Source organism: Ursus maritimus, unplaced genomic scaffold, assembly GCF_017311325.1.
Source record: "Ursus maritimus isolate PB19 unplaced genomic scaffold, ASM1731132v1 scaffold_16, whole genome shotgun sequence".
In the NCBI taxonomy this organism is placed as follows: Eukaryota; Metazoa; Chordata; class Mammalia; order Carnivora; family Ursidae; genus Ursus; species Ursus maritimus.
Window position 1 is genome coordinate 12,862,460 of NW_024424008.1, and position 18,562 is coordinate 12,881,021.

Genomic DNA, 18,562 nt, shown 5'->3' on the forward strand with positions numbered 1-18,562 from the left:
TGCTGAATGGATAAACAAATGTGTTATACTCACACATATAATGTAATGTTATTCGGCAATAAAATCAAATGAAATAATGACACATGCTACAACATGGACAGACATTGAAAATGTTATGCGAAGTAGAATACAAAATGATACACTGCACATTCCATTTATATGAAATACCCACAATGGGCAAATTCATAGAGACATAAAGTAGATAAGTGGTTGCCTAGAGGGGGAGGGAGGATGGGGAGTGACTGCTAATGGGAAAAAGTTTCTTTTTGGGTGATAAAAATATTTTTTTAAAAAAAGATTTTATTTGGAGAGAGAGAGAGGGAGAGAAAACAAGCTACGGGAGGGGCAGAGGGAGAAGCAGACTCCCCGCTGAGAAGGGAGCCAGATTCCGGTTCAATCCCAGGACCCTGGGATCATGACCTGAGCCGAAGGCAGATGCCTAACTAACTGAGTCACCCAGGTGCCCCTGATAAAAATATTCTTAAATTAGATTATAGTGATATTTGAACCGTGAAAATATACTAAAACCCACTGACCTGTATACTTTAAATTGGTGAATTTTATGGTAAATAAATAAATAAATCTCTCAACAAAGCAGTTTTTAAAAATTTGGGTTTGCTATGTTTACATTCTCATTAAAATTCTAATGAAGGTGATTTTCACTAACCCCTTATTTTTACTTCTGCGAATTATTCATAAGATGGCTTAAAGATATTTATTAAAAATAAGGTCCATTACCCCTAGATGGTAAATGGTGATGACTATTTTCTTGTTATACTGAGGGTTAATCAATCTTCCTAAATAGACATTTAGATTGTTACTACTTTTTCCGTAGTATAAACAAAGTTGCTTTCAACATTTCTGTTTTTACACCTTTACAGAATTGTTAGAGCATTCCCGTAAGAAAAATTCCTAGAAATGAAATTCTTGGTAAAAGGTATTTCTCTAGAAAGGCTGTACCAATTTACATCTCCAACAGCAATGTTCAAGAGGAAAGCATGTTTTATGCTGAAATATGCTTCCTTCATACCTTACTAAAAAAATACATAATAAGGAAAAAACACCTATTAAAAAGCACCAAAAGCAAAAAGCAAACACACACACAACAAACAAAACACAATGAACGAGAAAAGAAAATAATCATCAAAAACTCTTTCAGATACATTAGGTAGAACCTTCCTCCAATTCTGGCTCTGACAAGAAATGGAAAATTTTATTATATGACATTTCTGAATGTAGGCTTTGCAATTAAGTATATTTCCAATTCTCTCAGAATAAACATGTCACTTATAAATTATATCTATAGGCAGAATGTAATAAAACCACTTAGCTTTCTCTTACTTAAAAAAAATGTATTTATAGCTCTGTCTGCCCAGAGGGCTTAGAAGCAATAATCCCCTAACAGTGGCAAGAAACCCAGTGACTGAACCTTGGTTTCTAAATAACATTTTCCAATATAAGCAACCAAGTCTCTTTGGAGAAATGGCTGCTTCAAGGGCCAGGGTAGGGAAAATAAAAAACAGGCCTAGGATAACTGCCAAAACTTGTAAGCAACCAAGGCGTCCCTCAGTAGGTGAATGGATAAACTGTGGTACATCCAGATAATGGAATATTATTCAGAAATGAGCTACCAGGCCATGAAAAGACATGGTGGAACCTTAAATGTGTATTACATTAAGTGGAAGAAGCCAATCTGAAAAGGCTACATACTATGCTATTCCAACTATATGACATTCTGAAGAAGGCAAAACTCTGGAGACTGTAAAAAGATCAGTGTTTGCTAGGGTTTAAGAGGGAGGGAGTGATGAACAGGAGGAACAAAGGATTTTTAGGGCAGTGAAGCTATTCTATGTGATACTATAATGGTGGACATGTGTCATTTTTATGCAGTCATCCAAAACTACAGAACGTAGATCACCAAAAGTGAACCCTAATGTAAACTATGAACTTTGAGTATTAATATGTGTCGGTGTAGGTTCACTGATCATAAAAAATAAATATATAAAATAAATAAATAAATATGGGCTATCTCACATACCAGAGAATAAGGAAGTACTCAAAAAACAAAAGGATAAGGGCATGTCAAAAGGATACTGCAAGAGTCAATCTGAATGAGTTCCCAATAACTAAAACTAAAACAGTTGGAGCAACAAAATATATAACACAGAACCAGAGTATAACCCAACCTATAAAATAAATATATGAGTTCATCCTGATATAAATGATTACAAAAATAAGTAAGGATGAAGAGACAACAAATCTTCCATATAGAAGAATTCCAAATACTCTCCCCTCCAGGAGGTGATGCTTAATTCCATCTCGCACTTCCCAACCCCTCATCCCCACCTCCAATGAGGGTGGGCTAGACCCACTGACTTACTTCCAAAGGACAAAGAAAGGGAAAAATAGTACATTTTCAGTGGAGAAAATCAGCTAACACTATCTAATCCAAGTAATAAAGGTCAATGTCACCATATGGGTATCACATACCCCCTGATGACGGTGAGAGCACTTTACCTCTATGGTATTCTTTCCAAAAACCCATATGACTCCAGTTGAAACATAAGAAAAACATCAGACAAATTGAGGTTGGGATACATTCTACAAGCCATGAAAAACAAGGGAACACTGAGAAATTGTTACAGACTAGAAGAGACTGGAGGAAACATGACAACTAAAAGTAACGTGGTACCCTGAACTGGACCCTAGAAGAAGAAAGAAGGCACTGGTGGAAAACGTGAAATCCAAATAAAGTCTGGAATGTAGTTAACAGTAATGTACTAATAATGGGTTCTTAGTTTTGACAAAATGTACCATGGCAATGTAGGATATTTACAATGGGGGAAACTGGGCAAGAGGTGTATATAAAAAGTCTGCACTGTCTTTGCAACTTTTATATATTTAAAATTATTCAAAAATAGAAAGTTTATTAAAAATAACAATAACTACCAAATTAAACTTTAAAATGGAGCCATAAAGCCACTAAACCAACATAGATATCCTTTTGGAAAATGTTAAACTTCTAAATTTAACATTTACTCCATTTTGAAAGTCTGTTAAATAAAACTAAGAAAAGGCTGAGGGAAGACTAACAATTCCTTATTGTAGATTAAATCAGGCATTAATCTGAAACATGAGGTACTGCATATTAATAATCCTAGAACTATGCATATTCAACTAGACACATTTGACTGACATTATTAGAAATACTTCAAAACACATTAAAAAAATACAGAACCTCATATTCTGCCAATTTAATCTTCTGTCAAGTTTCACTGTACACTGTGTTCTGTGGTTCAGTGCGCTACACTGGGAAAGAAGGAACAATTTAATCCACCAGTGGTATTATGATGGCAAATACTTGGTACATTTACACCTTTCACATATTATGACACTTCTGAGGGGAAGGTACTTATACATTAAAAAATGAATAGCAAAAATTTAAGAAAGATTATCTAAAACTTGGATATAAGGCCAAAAGGTAGACAGTGTGCCCTTTCAACGGAATATGGGGACATGGACTCATTCAAAGGTTAATTACTTATGAGAATGTATTTTGATCCATTATTCTATTTACTACTAAATTAAATATCCCAGATTAAGTAAAGTTACATGTTAACTTGTAGATTTCTGTCTAGCAGAGTTGCAAATCATTTTTGTCAGGTAGAAGAGAAAATTCCAAAGGTTAAGGTTTATTGGTCTGTAGGACATTAACCAGTTTGTAACTAACCTAGCAATCTTATTCTAAAATTCCTTTATTAAATTGTCTATGAATACACAGCTCTTCAAATGCTCTCTGAACTAGTGTTACTATTTTACTTGTTCCCTTAGTAATTAATGAATTGAATAAAATATTTGATACATGTTCACTTCATACTTGTATGAGTCATGATTTTAATTTCTTAAAATTATACTTTGAAAGGCATAAGGAACTTTCCATGACATACCTGACATGACCTTTTCCACCCACCACTCTGCAAATCCTAGTCTCACAGAGCTATTACAATGATAAGTTTTTTTGCACAGTATTCTGATAATATTGTCAATTATCTTGTTATTGGAATTATCAACTAACACTTTCTGTCTCAAAGATGAATCAGAAAAGAATCTAAGTATATGATATTTTCAAGACCAAGTGATCTGACTTCAAAGACTTTCTAATTTGTTATATGTCGCTCCTGATGATTCTGTGAGTTAATTTTCTTTATTTACACCAATTATTTAAAAAAATTTTTCTTCCATCTGTTCCAGGTACCTTTTTCTTTTTTTTAATCCAAGGGGCTAATACCTGGTTCAGATGTGAACTATAACTGCCTTTACTTTCATAAACATGATTAATTACACTTAGATTTTGATTACATTGAGATTTTTGAAAAAAAGAAAAAGATTAGCAAAAAAAAAAAAAAAATCACAAGTTCATCTTTCCAGTGTTACATTTTTCACTAAACCCAAAAGTCTAGACTAATGTGATTTTAGGAAGAAACTTGGTTACTGTCAAATCTAAATGTACCTTGGGTGAATTCAAGTGGACTAATTGTAAACACTAATTTCAATTTTTAGGTTTTAGCATTGGGAAAGAAAGCATTATTTCACTCCCACCCAACCCATAATCAGTAGTCCATTAAAGCAAAAAAGAAAAGAGAATTCTGTACCCTGACATCACTTCTAGGTGAAGTTGTCCCGAAACAGTTAAGAAAGCAGGAACATTGAAGAAATTCTCCTCAGGCACCTTAATTTTGCTTGAAGGCTGCAAATGAAAAACATAAGCCACAAAAAGCTATGAGATATTTGCTCTGCTTTCGCATTCACATACGTGCCCCAACTAAAAATCACAATGCAATTAAATATTTGGGAGGACAGGTCATTTTCATGAAAATAAAGGCAGTTCTCAGTGCACACCTAAAAGAGAAAATGCCTGCTTAGAAAGTGCTCATACAACAAAAGGATAAAATATTTTTGTCACAAGATACACTTCTCCCTAAAAAGTGATTCTGATTGAGACAAGCCAGATTATGAATTAAAATTTTTAAATGTGAAGAATTACGTAATCTCTTAAAATTCTAACCTATGATTGAAATTTGACTTTCTCAAGGGAATAGCCTCTAGAACATGTATTGCCATATTATTAAATTTTTAATATTTTAAATACAGATTTCAATAAATACAAATTCTACATACATTAAATTTAATTTCTACCACAACTCAGAAGAGCAGAACTCTAAAAGATACAGGGAGCAACTAATTTAAAGACTTCTATAAACTTACAATATAGATAAGGTGATTATTGCAGTTGAAACAGGTAGGAAACAGGCCAGCCAACATTTATAACAAGCTTTTAAAAAATTATTTGGGAGTCAAACGCAATTTATGTATTTTACTTTTTAAAAAAGATTATTTATTTATTTATTTGACAGAGAGCATAAGCAGGGGGAGCGGCAGAGGGAGAGCGGTCCATATGCAAGTCGAAGGCAGACGCTTAACAGACTGAGCCCCCCAGGTGCCCCATACACACAATTTAAATAGTATAATTAAGAAAGTGCCTGGATCCAAGTATGACTATTATACCCACTTTTATGGAAGAAAGTTAATTTCTTTACTCTTGTGCTTCAAATTGTGCATTTACTTGAAAGTGTTTTAGTGTAATAGCACAGTTACTATAAAAGCAACAAAGCCAATTTTAAATACACAATAATGTGAGACTCCTTTTAAGAGACTTAATATCAAATGCTGAATTATAGAAACACATGAAATGAAGGCATCTTGTTTAATTCCACTGGTTCTAAAAATATTGCATATCATATACAGGCATATATCTGTATGAATGAGAAATCTAGTGTAAAAACTACCAACTGAAATCATTCATTTATTTTGTAATTGCCTGCTATTTTTCAAACTTACTTTGATACTGGTCCTAAATCCTATCACTGCTTTTTAAAAAATCCATCTTTGAATTCCATATTCACTGAAAGGATATTGTTTCCAAGGACTTAAGTACACAAGACTAAAATATTTGACCTGACCAGTGTTAGGATTTCCAAAATAAAAAAGTATGTTCTCTGTAGTTCCTCACTATTTACTAAATAATTATGGTTCAAATAAGGCCTCGCACATTTATAAGGATCTTCTAGTTTCTCCTTTTCTTCACCTCTTTAGTCTATAATTTATATTTGTGTTCTATCTTGACTTCTCTTAAAGTGATTTTTCTCATTTCTTGGGCATATACGAAAGTCTAGTCTTTATGACTACATTTTAGTCTTTCATTCATTAGCATTTGTACAAAATGAAATCTGATCCTCTTACATCTCTTAAATTCAACTTATTTAAATAGGCATAAACATATCACTACTTCATCATGCCTTCTAATGTCATACATACTTACATACTAAAATTCCTACATTTTAAAAAATTACTTCCTCTTATTTCTCCTTTATATTAAAATTTATGCATTGCATTGATTTTTTTAAACTTCTGAATGAATTAAGTTATATTACCTATACATTTTATTTCAGAATATTAAAGGGACATTATGAAATATTTTAAAAAGTAATTGCTGAGAGTTGTGTTGGCAAACATGGTGGGATAGGTAGCTCTGAACGACTGTCCCTCCATAGAAAGGCTGAAAATAATGAGTAAAAACTGTCAGAATCAACTGTGGGGACTCTGGAAAACAGCCAAAGGTTTCTAACAACCAAACAAATGCTGAATCAAGAGAGGAAACTTAAAAATGATCGACTCCACTCAACAACAGCAGACTGCACATTGTCTCAAGTACACATACAATATTGTTCAGGACAGACCATATGCTAGGACATAAAACAAGTCTCAATAAATTAAAAAAGACTGAAATCATACAAGTTCTTTCTTTGTAATGGAATGAAACTAAAAATGTTAAGTGGTGCAGATGCTTAGGAAAACAGTTTGGTGGTTCCTTAAAAAGATAAACAAAGAATTACTATACAACCTACCAATTCTACTCCTATGTGTATACCTGAAAGAATTAAAGCCATGTACTCAAATACACATGTGTACTTTCATGTTCATAAGAGCACTATTCGTAAAGGCCAAAGGTGAAAATAATTCAAATGTCCATTAGCAGATAAATGAATAAACAAAATGTAATATATATAAACAGAATAATATTCAGCCACAAGATGGAATAAAGTACTTATACACACATTAAGATATGGCTAAACCTTGAACGTGTTATGCTAAGTCAAAGTAAGACATAAAAAGCCACATACTGTATGATCCCATTTATATGAAATGTCTAAAAGATGTAAATCCATAGAGACTGACTGGGTGAGAGCCATGGGTCTGGAGGACGTAGGAGAAATGGGAATGGGGCATGGGGTTTGTTTCTGGGATAATGAAAATGTTTCAGAACTTGATACAGTTGGTAGTTGTATAACATGATAAATGCACTAAATGCCACAAAATGTACCCTTCAAAATGTTTAATTGTATATGAATTTCACCTTAATTTTTAAAAAAGCATATATAAACAAGTAACTACTGGATTTGACAGGGTCAAAAACTAACATAGGATTGCAAATTTAAGATTTGTAATCTTAAATACTTCTTAGTAATGAAGAAAGAATAAAAATATACTGATTGTGCATCCAATTTTGTGACTCTGCCAGTGGGTACGATCTCTTTAACAAGATCTCCACACCGCAAATGATAAATTGAAAAATGGACAAATTTGACATTAAAATTAAGGATTTCTATTTAATAAAGTAAGATATAAGCAGAGTCAGAAGAAGAATGACAGATTAAGAAGAAAATATTTTCATTGTTCCTGGCTGGCTCCATCAAGAGATAATGTGGCTCTTGATCTCAGGGTTGAGAGTTTGAGCCCCATGTTGGGTGGAGAGATTATTAAAAAATAAAGTCTTGGGGCACCTGGGTGGCATAGCGGTTAAGCATCTGCCTTCGGCTCAGGGCATGATCCTGGCGTTATGGGATCGAGCCCCACATCAGGCTCCTCTGCTATGAGCCTGCTTCTTCCTCTCCCACTCCCCCTGCTTGTGTTCCCTCTCTCGTTGGCTGTCTCTATCTCTGTCAAATAAATAAATAAAATCTTTAAAAAAATAAATATAAAAAAATAAAGTCTTAAAAAAAATAAGGTATTTTCAGCATCTAAAATTGACAAGTGATTAATGGACAGGACAAATAAGGACCTCCTAACAAGAAACCAAGAAAGAAAATAAGCTGCTCCCCAACTGGTAAGGGATATGAAAAGAGATTTGTAAAAAAGGAAAATTCGAATGGCTGATGCACGAGAAAACACTCAAATTCACCACAAACTAAAGAAAAGCAAACGAAAATAAGGCATTTTAAGAAGAATTCCTTACATATAACAGATTGACAAAGAGTACAAAGTTATTTAATGTCAAGTGTAGGTGCAGATTCAGGGTATGATAGGCAGATATGTAAGACGTGCCCAAGATTCTCAGCCCCTGGTTTATTCAATCAACCACTAAGCCAGGTACCGCCATGAAGGATTTTGCAACTAAAGTCTCCAATCAGTGAGCACAGGCAGTAATCTCTCTGACATCAGTTGTAGTACCATTTTTCTACATATGTCTCCTGAGACAAAGGAAATAAGCAAAAATAAACTATTGGGACTGTATCAAAATAAAAACCTTCTGAACGATGAAGGAAACACAAAACTAAAAGGCAACCTACTGAATGGGAGAAGATATTTACAAATGATGTATCCAATAAAGAGTTAGTATCCAAAATATATAAAGGACTTACACAACTCAACACCCAAAAAACGAATAAGCTGATCAAAAAGTGGGCAGAAGACACGAACAGACATTTCTCCAAAGAAGACATACAAATGGCCAACAGACACATGAAAACATGCTCAACATCACTAATCAGGGAAATACAAATCGAAACTACAATGAGATATCACCTCACACCTGTCAGAAGGGCTAAAATCAACAACGCAAGAAACAACAGGTGTTGGTGATGATGTGGAGAAAAAGGAAGCCCTCTCTTGGGAATGCAAGCTGGTATAGCCACTGTGGAAAACAGTATGGAGGTTCCTCAAAAAAATAAAAATAGAACCACCCTATGATGCAGTTATTGGGCTACCAGGTATTTACCACCAAAACACAAAAAAATACTAATTCAAAGGGATACATGCATCCCTATGTTTACTGTAGCATTATTTACAATAGTTAAACTCTGGAAGCAGCCCAAGTGTTCATCGACAGATGAATGGATAAAGAAAACGTGGGAGATATACATATATAGCTATGTATACGAGAATATTATTCAGCCATAAAAAAGACTGAAATCTTGCTATTGGCAACAACATGGATAGAGCTATAGAATATAATGCTAAGTGAAATAAGTCAGAGAAAGACAAATACCATATGATCTCACCAAAACACAGAATTCAAGAAACAAAACAAACAAGAAAAGGAAAAGAAAAAAAAAGAGAGGGGCAAATCAATAAAGACTCTTAACTATAGAGAACAAACTGATGGTTACTAAAGGGGAGATGGGTGGGGGGATGGGTGAAACAGGGGATGGGGATTAAAGAGTATACTTAACATGATGAAAAAATAAGCAAAAATAAATAAATAAATAAATAGATAGATACTTATTTGTCCTGCCTTACAGTTTATTTATTAAAAGATCCAAAAAATGAAAAAATAAAATGAAGTTCCAAATCAGATGGCCTCAAGATTTGGAGATTTTCTGGGTATTCCCAACCTAACCACAGGAGCCCTTTAAAAGCAGAAATGTTTTCTACAGCTGGCTGCAGAAGAGGAAGTCAGAGATTTGAAGCAGAAGGATTCAACAAGCTGTCGTTGGCTTGAAGATGGAGAAGGCAACATGCGAAGGTGCTTAGGACAGTCCCTAGGAGCTGAGAGCAAACTGGCCAACAGTCAGCAACAAGATGGGAACTTCAATCCTAGAACTGCAAGGAACCAAATTTGGCTGATAGCAGAAATAAGTTTGGAAGAGAACTTCAAACTCCAGAGGAGAATGCAACTGGCACACACATTGGTTTCAGCCTTATGAGACATAAGTGGAGAACCCAGCTACACCATCCTGGACTAAATTGATATACAGAACTGAGTAATGGGTGTTGTTTGACGTCACTAGGTTTGAGGCAATTTGTTACAAAGTCATAGAAAACTTGGGGTGCCTGGGTGGCTCGGTTGGTTAAGCGTCTGCCTTCAGCTCAGGTCATGATCTCAGGATCCTGGGATTGAACCCCGCATGAGGCTCCCTGCTCCGCAGGAGATCTGCTTCTCCCTCTCCCTCCCCATCTCCCCCCTGCTTGTGCTCTCTCATGCATATGCCCTCTCTCTCAATATTTTTAAAATAATTTTTTATTACGTTGTGTTAGTCACCATACAGTACATCCTTAGTTTTTTGATGTAATGTTCCATGATTCATTATTTGCGTATAACACCCAGTGCACCATGCAACATGTGCCCTCCTTAATACCCATCACCTGCCTATCCCAATCTCCCATCCCCCTCCCCTCTGAAGCCCTCAGTTTGTTTCCCAGAGTCCATAGACTCTCATGGTTCATTCCCCCTTCTGTTTACCCCCCCTTCATTCTTCCCTTCCTTCTCCTACTGATCTTCCTATTTCTTGTGTTCCATAAATGAGTGAAACCATATGATAATTGTCTTTCTCTGCTTGACTTATTTCACTTAGCATAATCTCCTCCAGACCCGTCCATGTTGCTGCAAATGTTGGCTAATCGTTCTTTCTGATGGCTGAGTGATATTCCATTGTACATATGGACCACATCTTCTTAATCCAGTCATCTGTTGAAGGGCATCTTGGCTCCTTCCACAATTTAGCTATTGTGGACAATGCTGCTATGAACATTGGGGTGCATATGGCCCTTCTCTTCACTACGTCTGTATCTTTGGGATAAATACCCAGTATTGCAATTGCTGGATCATAGGGTAGCTCAATTTTTAACTTTTTAAGGGACCTCCACACTGTTTTCCGAAGCGGCTGTACCAGCTTGCATTCCCACCAACAGTTTAAGAGGGATTCCCTTTCTCCACATCGTCTCCAACATTTGTTGTGTCCTGCCTAATCAATTTTTGCCATTCTAACTGGCGTAAGGTGGTATCTCAGTGTGGTTTTGATTTGAATTTCCCTAATGGCTAATGATTTTGAACATTTTTTCATGTGTCTGTTAGCCATTTGTATGTCTTCATTGGAAAAGTGCCTGTTCATATCTTCTGCCCATTTTTTGATTTGATTATTTGTTTCTTGTGTATTGAGTTTAAGAAGACCTTGATGTGAGACAGGAATCCATCAAAATCATAGAGGAGAACATAGGCTGCAACCTCTTTAACATCAGCCACAGCAACTTTTTTCATGACACATCTCCAAAGGCAAGAGAAACAAAAGAAAAAATGAACTTGTGGGACTTCATCAAGATAAAAAGCTTCTGCACAGCCAAGGAAACAGTCAAAATAACTAAGAGGCAGCCCATGGAATGGGAGAAGATATTTGCAAATGACACTACAGATAGTATCCAAGATCTACAAAGAATCTCTCAATAAATTTCTAACAAAGTCATAGAAAACTAATTCATAGGAAAACTGGAACCCCCTCATAAACTCATATGGTGTACACTGGTACTATTATTCTGGAGAATTTCATGAAGTTAAGAATACATATACCTTATGACCTAGGAATTCCACTCCTGGATATATATTCCAAAGAAATTTTATACAAGTCGATTAGGGAATATGTTGGAGACTATTTATTGCAGTACTTTTTTTCCGGGTGTAACTTAGAACTGGACAACTTAAGAGTCCTTAACTAGAAGAATGAGTAAGTAAAATGCAGCAAATACCACTGAATGTTTTGTAGCAATGAGAAGCAACAAATAAATGCACCTACATGGACAGAATTTCAACAGAGTTAAACGGGGAAAAAGTAGGAAACAGAACAAGATACATAATATGTTATTATTAATGTAAACTAAAATCACATACAAAAGATCATTCATATTTTATGAGGCTACATACACAATAAAAGATGATATATCAAGAACATTAAAGTGAGTACCTCTGAGAGAGAAGAAAAAAGAATGGGAGCACAGACTGGGATAAAGAGGAAAACATAAAACAAGGGGCTGTGTTGAACTGTGGTTTGTCAGTTGAACATTACTGCTCCCATTGAAATGGAGGACTATGTTTCCTAAAATTCCCTTTCCTGCTTGGTTCCAGGTTACAGCTGGCCATCTATTGCTGGAGAGGAATATGCAAAAGATTTGAGAGGAGAAAATAAAGCTGAAGTCATGACTCTCAGAAGATTGTGGCAGTCTGACACAGTGACACACACACACCGAGGTGCTTGGTGATCTCCAGTTTCTAGCTTGCTTTCCTTACTACTGACTATCCTGCTCTCAGATAACCACCAGGTGCCGGACTGCAATTACTACAGAGTAGATTAGATTAAATGCATTAATGGCTTCAATTTTTCACACCTCTCTGTATCAGTATCCCTTGGCATATTGTATGCTAAATCTGAGTTTGGCCATGTGACTTGTTTTGACCAATGATATGGAAACAGAAATTGACAAAAATAGTGGCTTGAAAAACATAATTGTGCATTTCCATATTCTTTCTTGGACCAATGCCACCAAAGAGATCATGCTTTGATTAACATGACAGAGAAATCTGAGAGATATGTGAGGCCATCCTCAACTGGACAGCTCCCAGCCAAACCTCAGCTAACCAACTCCAACAGAGATCAGAATCACCCAAATGACCTGTAGACTCATGGGAAAGAATAAATGGTTTTGTTACACAGTAATAGGATACGAGTGCCTTGCAAAGACCAGTAACAAGAGTGTACCATGAATGAAGATTATGTTTAATTCGACTTTGTATTCCTGAGGTTAAAAGAATACACATTCAGACATATACAGATTTATAGAAACAACCATAGCCAATACGCACTTAACACTTAGGATGTGTCAGGCACTGTGCTAAAGAGTTCACAAGCAACCTAAGAAACTACTAGTATTCCCATTTCTAGAGGAGAAAATCGAGACAAAGAGGTTGTTAATTAAACTTGCCTAATGTGAGGCACAATATGAATCAAGGTGGTCTGGCCAGAATCTCTGTCTTCAACCACAATGTGGTAGTGCCACACAATATCTTCAGGATTCACAAGAAGTAACAATGGTTGATTCTGGGGAAGGACAGCAGATCATCAGGGAACAAAGGTGGGATAGAATCCTTCTGTACTTTTCAATTAGTACCTTTTGAACCGTGAACTATATTACCTATTCAAAAAACACAATTAAAACAATAAATATTTTTAAGTACAATCTGAGGTACTATTTGCAAATACTTAAATGGTATATGGGTTTTATTCCATGTATTCTTTTTTTTTAAAAATACGGGTTTTGACACAAGCAGACTGCATTTATCATTAAAATTATTAATTTTTTTTTTAAAGTAAGCTCTATGCCCAATATGGGGCTTGCACTCATGACCCTAAGATCAAGAGTGGCATGCTCTACTGACTGAGCCAGCCAGGTGCCCCATTCCCCATATATTCTTTATCACATAAACACTCGTGATTTTATCTTTTGACCTATAGTGGTGCAGATTCCTTTCATCAGCACCAATAAAAAATTTAAAACCAAGAACAAAGTATGGAACAAAGTCAAATACCAAGGGAAGACAGGTGGTTCTACCTGTCCTAAAAACACATTTGGGGGAAGGCCAGGAGAAGCGAAGGCCAAATGATCACTGAATTCTTTGAGTAGGGAATGAGTTTATGTATCTTGGTATGTTAAGCACCTACGATAGTGCCGGAGACTAGTGATTGTTCCATAAATGCTTGAATGCTTGTTGACCAAGAATGAGTCAAGGGTGAACAGAGGGAGTTAGCCATCAGAAATCAGAAGAGACAAAGTCTGATAAAGAAGCAAGGAAAGCACAAAAAAGCATATGTAGCACATTTAGCTATAAAAGGTTCTAGCAGTGTCATGGCTTTGCTGGTCTGAAAGCTACCTCTAATGCACTTTTAGTGGTATGTTTGTTTTCCAACATAGGTACTGATAGGCAGATGGTATTGCAGAAAGTATTTCTTATATTAACTCTTATAACTACACTGCTTATAATTAATACTCTGTTACTTTCCTGTAGACCCATAAATAGGTGTTTCCTGTTTCTTTAATGTCACCATCATCTTAACATCTACAAGAATTTTTAAAAATAAAAAAGGTAGAGAATATATTTTGAATATATGGTTGTAAGTTTAAAGTAGCTTAGAGAAAATTTTTCATTTTCTTCACAGAAATAAATTGTGTGCCTACTATGACTCTATCTTCCGCCTATCCACTCCCACTTACAAACACATAATTTACAGACATCCTATATAATTAAATTCCAATTTTGGCTAAATATAAAAAGACATATATTCTCTCGCCCACCTTCCAAACACCATCTAATTCTGACATCTATTCAAACAGGAAAATTTGGAAAGGATAAGATACTATCATCAATATAATGTTCTGATCACTGAAAAAATAAAACCTCTTCTATTTCATTTGTCTCTGCATTCTCACGGATGTGACTCACTCAGTTCCAAAGAAGGTATATATCTATGTACTCTCTTATACAACCTCTACTCTCTTAACAAATCAGCCCCAGTCACCTCTGGGACAGCTTCCTTATTTCCTTCTTTCTTTATGCTTGCAAGTCTTAAAATTACCCAAATTTACATCAAGCACTATGAGCGTCATAAGGTTTAAAATAAAAATTAAACATAACACTAAAAATTGCAGGTTTTATTTATTTTTAAAAGTTTCTAAAGCAAAATATTGAGCTGGGTGACATTTGGTTGTTATTTTCTATGCTTTTCCTGTATGTTTAAAATTATAAAAAACTAAAGATCAATATTTACAGCTCTTAAAAATGTCCAGCATATGACTGCATGATCCCTGTGTCAATACTTCTCATTCTTGTATTTTCTTCAACAATAAAATAGTTTCTTATTCAATTTTACCATTTTTGTTTTGCTTAATTACCAGTGTTTTATAAGTTATCACTAAAAGTTACAGTATTTTACCTACATGATGAATTCAATAATCTTATGGCTGCCCTGTGAATATAATTATTACATATTTCTGTAAGGGAAAATGAGTTCTAAGATCCAAATAACCACCTTAAAAATAAACTTTCTAAATCTCTGAATATTGTATTTCTGCTGTATATTAAAAAATAGCTAAATTAAATGTAATTAAAAGAAATAAGAAAGTAAAGTACTTTATGCACCATCAAAACACCGTAATAGCAGAAATCTTAAGTAAATACGAGGCAAGTAACAAGATACCAAGCATTCTTCTTGGTTTATGTTCAGAAATATTTTTCACAACGAATGAATCTCAGATTCTAAAAATTTTTCATGTACAGTACTTCAAAAAGAGTTTATATTCTTTTGTCCGACTCTTGATCTCAGCTCAGATCTAGATCTCAGAGTCGTGAGTTTGAGCCCCATATTGGGCTCTATGTTGAATTAAAAATATATAGAGAGTAATACAAAAAAAATAAATGTCTTTATATTCTCTTATATTTCATTATTTCTCCCAATTAAAATACTCAGAGGTTGAAAGAAATATGTTAAGAGTAGATGAATTATGTACCATAATTCTAAGAATCATGGTACTACTGATGTGTTGCAAATACTAGAAATTACCACAGCATTAGTATCCCAAAATTCCCAGGGGAAAAACATATATTCACATCACACCATCTGCCACAATATAAGTAAGATTCTGCAACTTATTTTTGATTCATACAATTAAATGGCTATGAAGTTGACCTAGTAACACTTATTTCAATGATCTGAGACAGTATTTTTGTGGTATAACTTGGGCTATTAATGAGCTTTAAGTTCTATGCACCAATTTATTTATGCACCAATAACACTATTTTTTAAGTTTTTAAAAAATGAAATTTAGATTTATGTATTTAGAGAGAGACAGTGAGCGAGAGAGTGGGGGGGAGGGCAAAGGGAGAGAGAGAATCTCACGCAGACTCCCCACCAAGCGCCAATGTGGGGCTCAATTCCAGGACCCTGAGATCATGAACGGAGCCAAAATCAAGAGTTGGCCACTCAATTGACCTGAGCCACCCAGGTGCCCCTAACACACTAATTTAGAAGCTTTATAGCACACTTTAATTTCTGGTTATTCCATCATTTTTTAAACTTTTAAATTTATTTTTTAAGTTTTTATTTATATTCCAATTCGTTAACGGTGTAATATTAGTTTCAGGTGTACAATGTAGTGATTCGACACTTCCATACATCAACCAGTGCTCATCACAACAAGTACACTCCTTAATCCCCATCATTTATTTAACCCATCCCCCTACCCACCTTCCTTCTGGTAATCACCAGTTTGTTCTTTATAACTAAGAGTCTGTTTCTTGGTTTGCCCTTTTCCCCCTTTGCTCATTTGTTTTGTTTCTTAAAATCCACATGAGTGAGATCATATGGTATTTGCCTTTCTCTGACTGACTTATTTCACTTAGCATTGTACTCTCTAGTTCCATTCATGTCATTATAATGGCAAAATTTCATTCTTTTTTATGGCTGAGTAATATTCCATTTTATATGTATATGCATGTGTATACACACACACACACACACACACCCCTCACATTTTCTTTATCCATTCATCAATAGATGGACATGTGGGCTATATCCATAATTTGGCTATTGTAGATAACGCTGCTATAAACATCTGGGTGCATGTATATCTTTGAATTAGTATTTTCGTATTCTCTGGGTAAATACCCAGTAATGACATTGCTGGATCCTAAGGTAATTCCATTTTTAACTTTCTGAGGAATTTCCATACTGTTTTCCACAGTGGCTGCACCAGTTTCCATTCCCATCAACAGTGCAAGACAGGGTTTCCGTTTTCTCCACATCCTCACCAACACCTGTTGTTTCTTGCATTGATTTTAGCCCTTCTGACAGGTGTGAGGTGATATCTTATTGTAGTTTCGATTTGTATTTCCCTGATGATGAGTGATGTTGAGCATCTCTTCATGTGTCTGTTGGACATCTGAATGTCTTCTTTGGAGAAATGTCTGTTTGTGTCTTCTGCCCATGTTTTAGTTGGGTTATTGTTGAGTTTTATAGTTCTTTATATATTTTAGATACTAAACCTTTATCAGATATGCAATTTGCAAATTCTCCCACTCAGTAAGCTGCTTTTTAGTTTTGCTGATTGCTTCCTTCACTGTTCAGAAGCTTTCTATTTTGATATAGTCCCGATAGTTTATTTTTTGTTTCCCCTGCTCCAGGATACCTATCTAGAAAGAAGTTGCCACAGCCCACCATTTTTGATCACTGTATTCCTTAGCATTAACATGAATGAAGCCTTTTCCAAGGTCTCTCCATTGAAAAATAAATTTGTATCTCAGTGCAAATATAGATATCGCCTATATTTTCATGCCCTAATTCATTTTTCAATTGAACAAATATTTACAGAGTGCCTACTCTGTGCCAAGTATTAGGCTAAATGCAGGGCTACAGTAATGAATAAGAGACAAGGTCCCTGAGGAACTCCAATATTTTTCAGTTTCATGGGTTAACACTGTGAAACGAAAGTTATTTAATATGAAGCACTAATCTTGAGTTTTGGCAACTTATGAATATGTCTGGAGGAGGTGATATCCACAATTTATCAATTCGTCTAACACCCCAAAGGAACTTAAGAGAACTTTCCCCAAGTTTCTTATTCCTTTAAGCGTCCCAAATTAAAAACAAAAAAACCCCCAAAAACCTGGCTCATAGATTGCTGAAGAAATGGCTGAGGGTGTGGGTATTCAAATCATGTGACCCATAGAAAATGACTCACAAGCAGTGTCTTGGCCAAGCATGCTGAAAAGCTGGTAGTTACCACTACAAACCTATTAGAATGGCCAAAATCCAGAACACTGACAATACCAAATGCTGGTGAAGATATAGAGCAATAAACTCTCAGTCATTGCTGGTGGGAATGCAAAATGGCACAGTCACTTTGGAAGACAATTTGGTGGTTTCTTACAAAATTAAATATACTCTTGAGCAATTGCACTGATTTGATACCTGCCCACAGGAGTTGAAACCTTGTATCAAAACCTGCACACATATGTTCATAGAAGCTTTATTCACAATTGCCAAAACCTGGAAGCAACCAAGATGTCCTTCAGTAGCTGACTGGATAAACTGTGGCACACCCAGATAATAGAATATTATTCAGCTAAAAAGAAATGAGCTATCAAGCCATGAAAAGTTATATCACAAATGCCTATTACTAAGTGAATAAAAGCAATATGAAAAGGCTACATACTGTATGAGTCCAACTATATGGTATTCTGTCTGCAAAACCATGGAGACAACAAAAAAGATCAGTGGTTGCCGGGGGGAAGGGTGGAGAGAGGGATGAATAGGTAGAACACAGAGGATTTTTAAAGCAGTGAAACTACTATGTGTGATACTATAATGGTAGATACATGTCTTATACATTTGTCCAAACACAACGT

General features: G+C 35.3%; 1 protein-coding gene across 3 annotated transcripts in view; it reads right to left on the bottom strand.

Moving 5' to 3' along the window:
• Positions 1-18,562, bottom strand: part of NARS2 (asparaginyl-tRNA synthetase 2, mitochondrial) — a 122,644-nt gene that overhangs the window by 60,134 nt on the left and 43,948 nt on the right. For all 3 annotated transcript variants that reach the window (XM_040630910.1, XM_008707393.2, XM_008707392.2), the window contains one exon: positions 4,653-4,747. In XM_040630910.1, the coding sequence (XP_040486844.1) occupies positions 4,653-4,747 (95 nt within the window). The remainder of the gene's footprint in view (positions 1-4,652; positions 4,748-18,562) is intronic.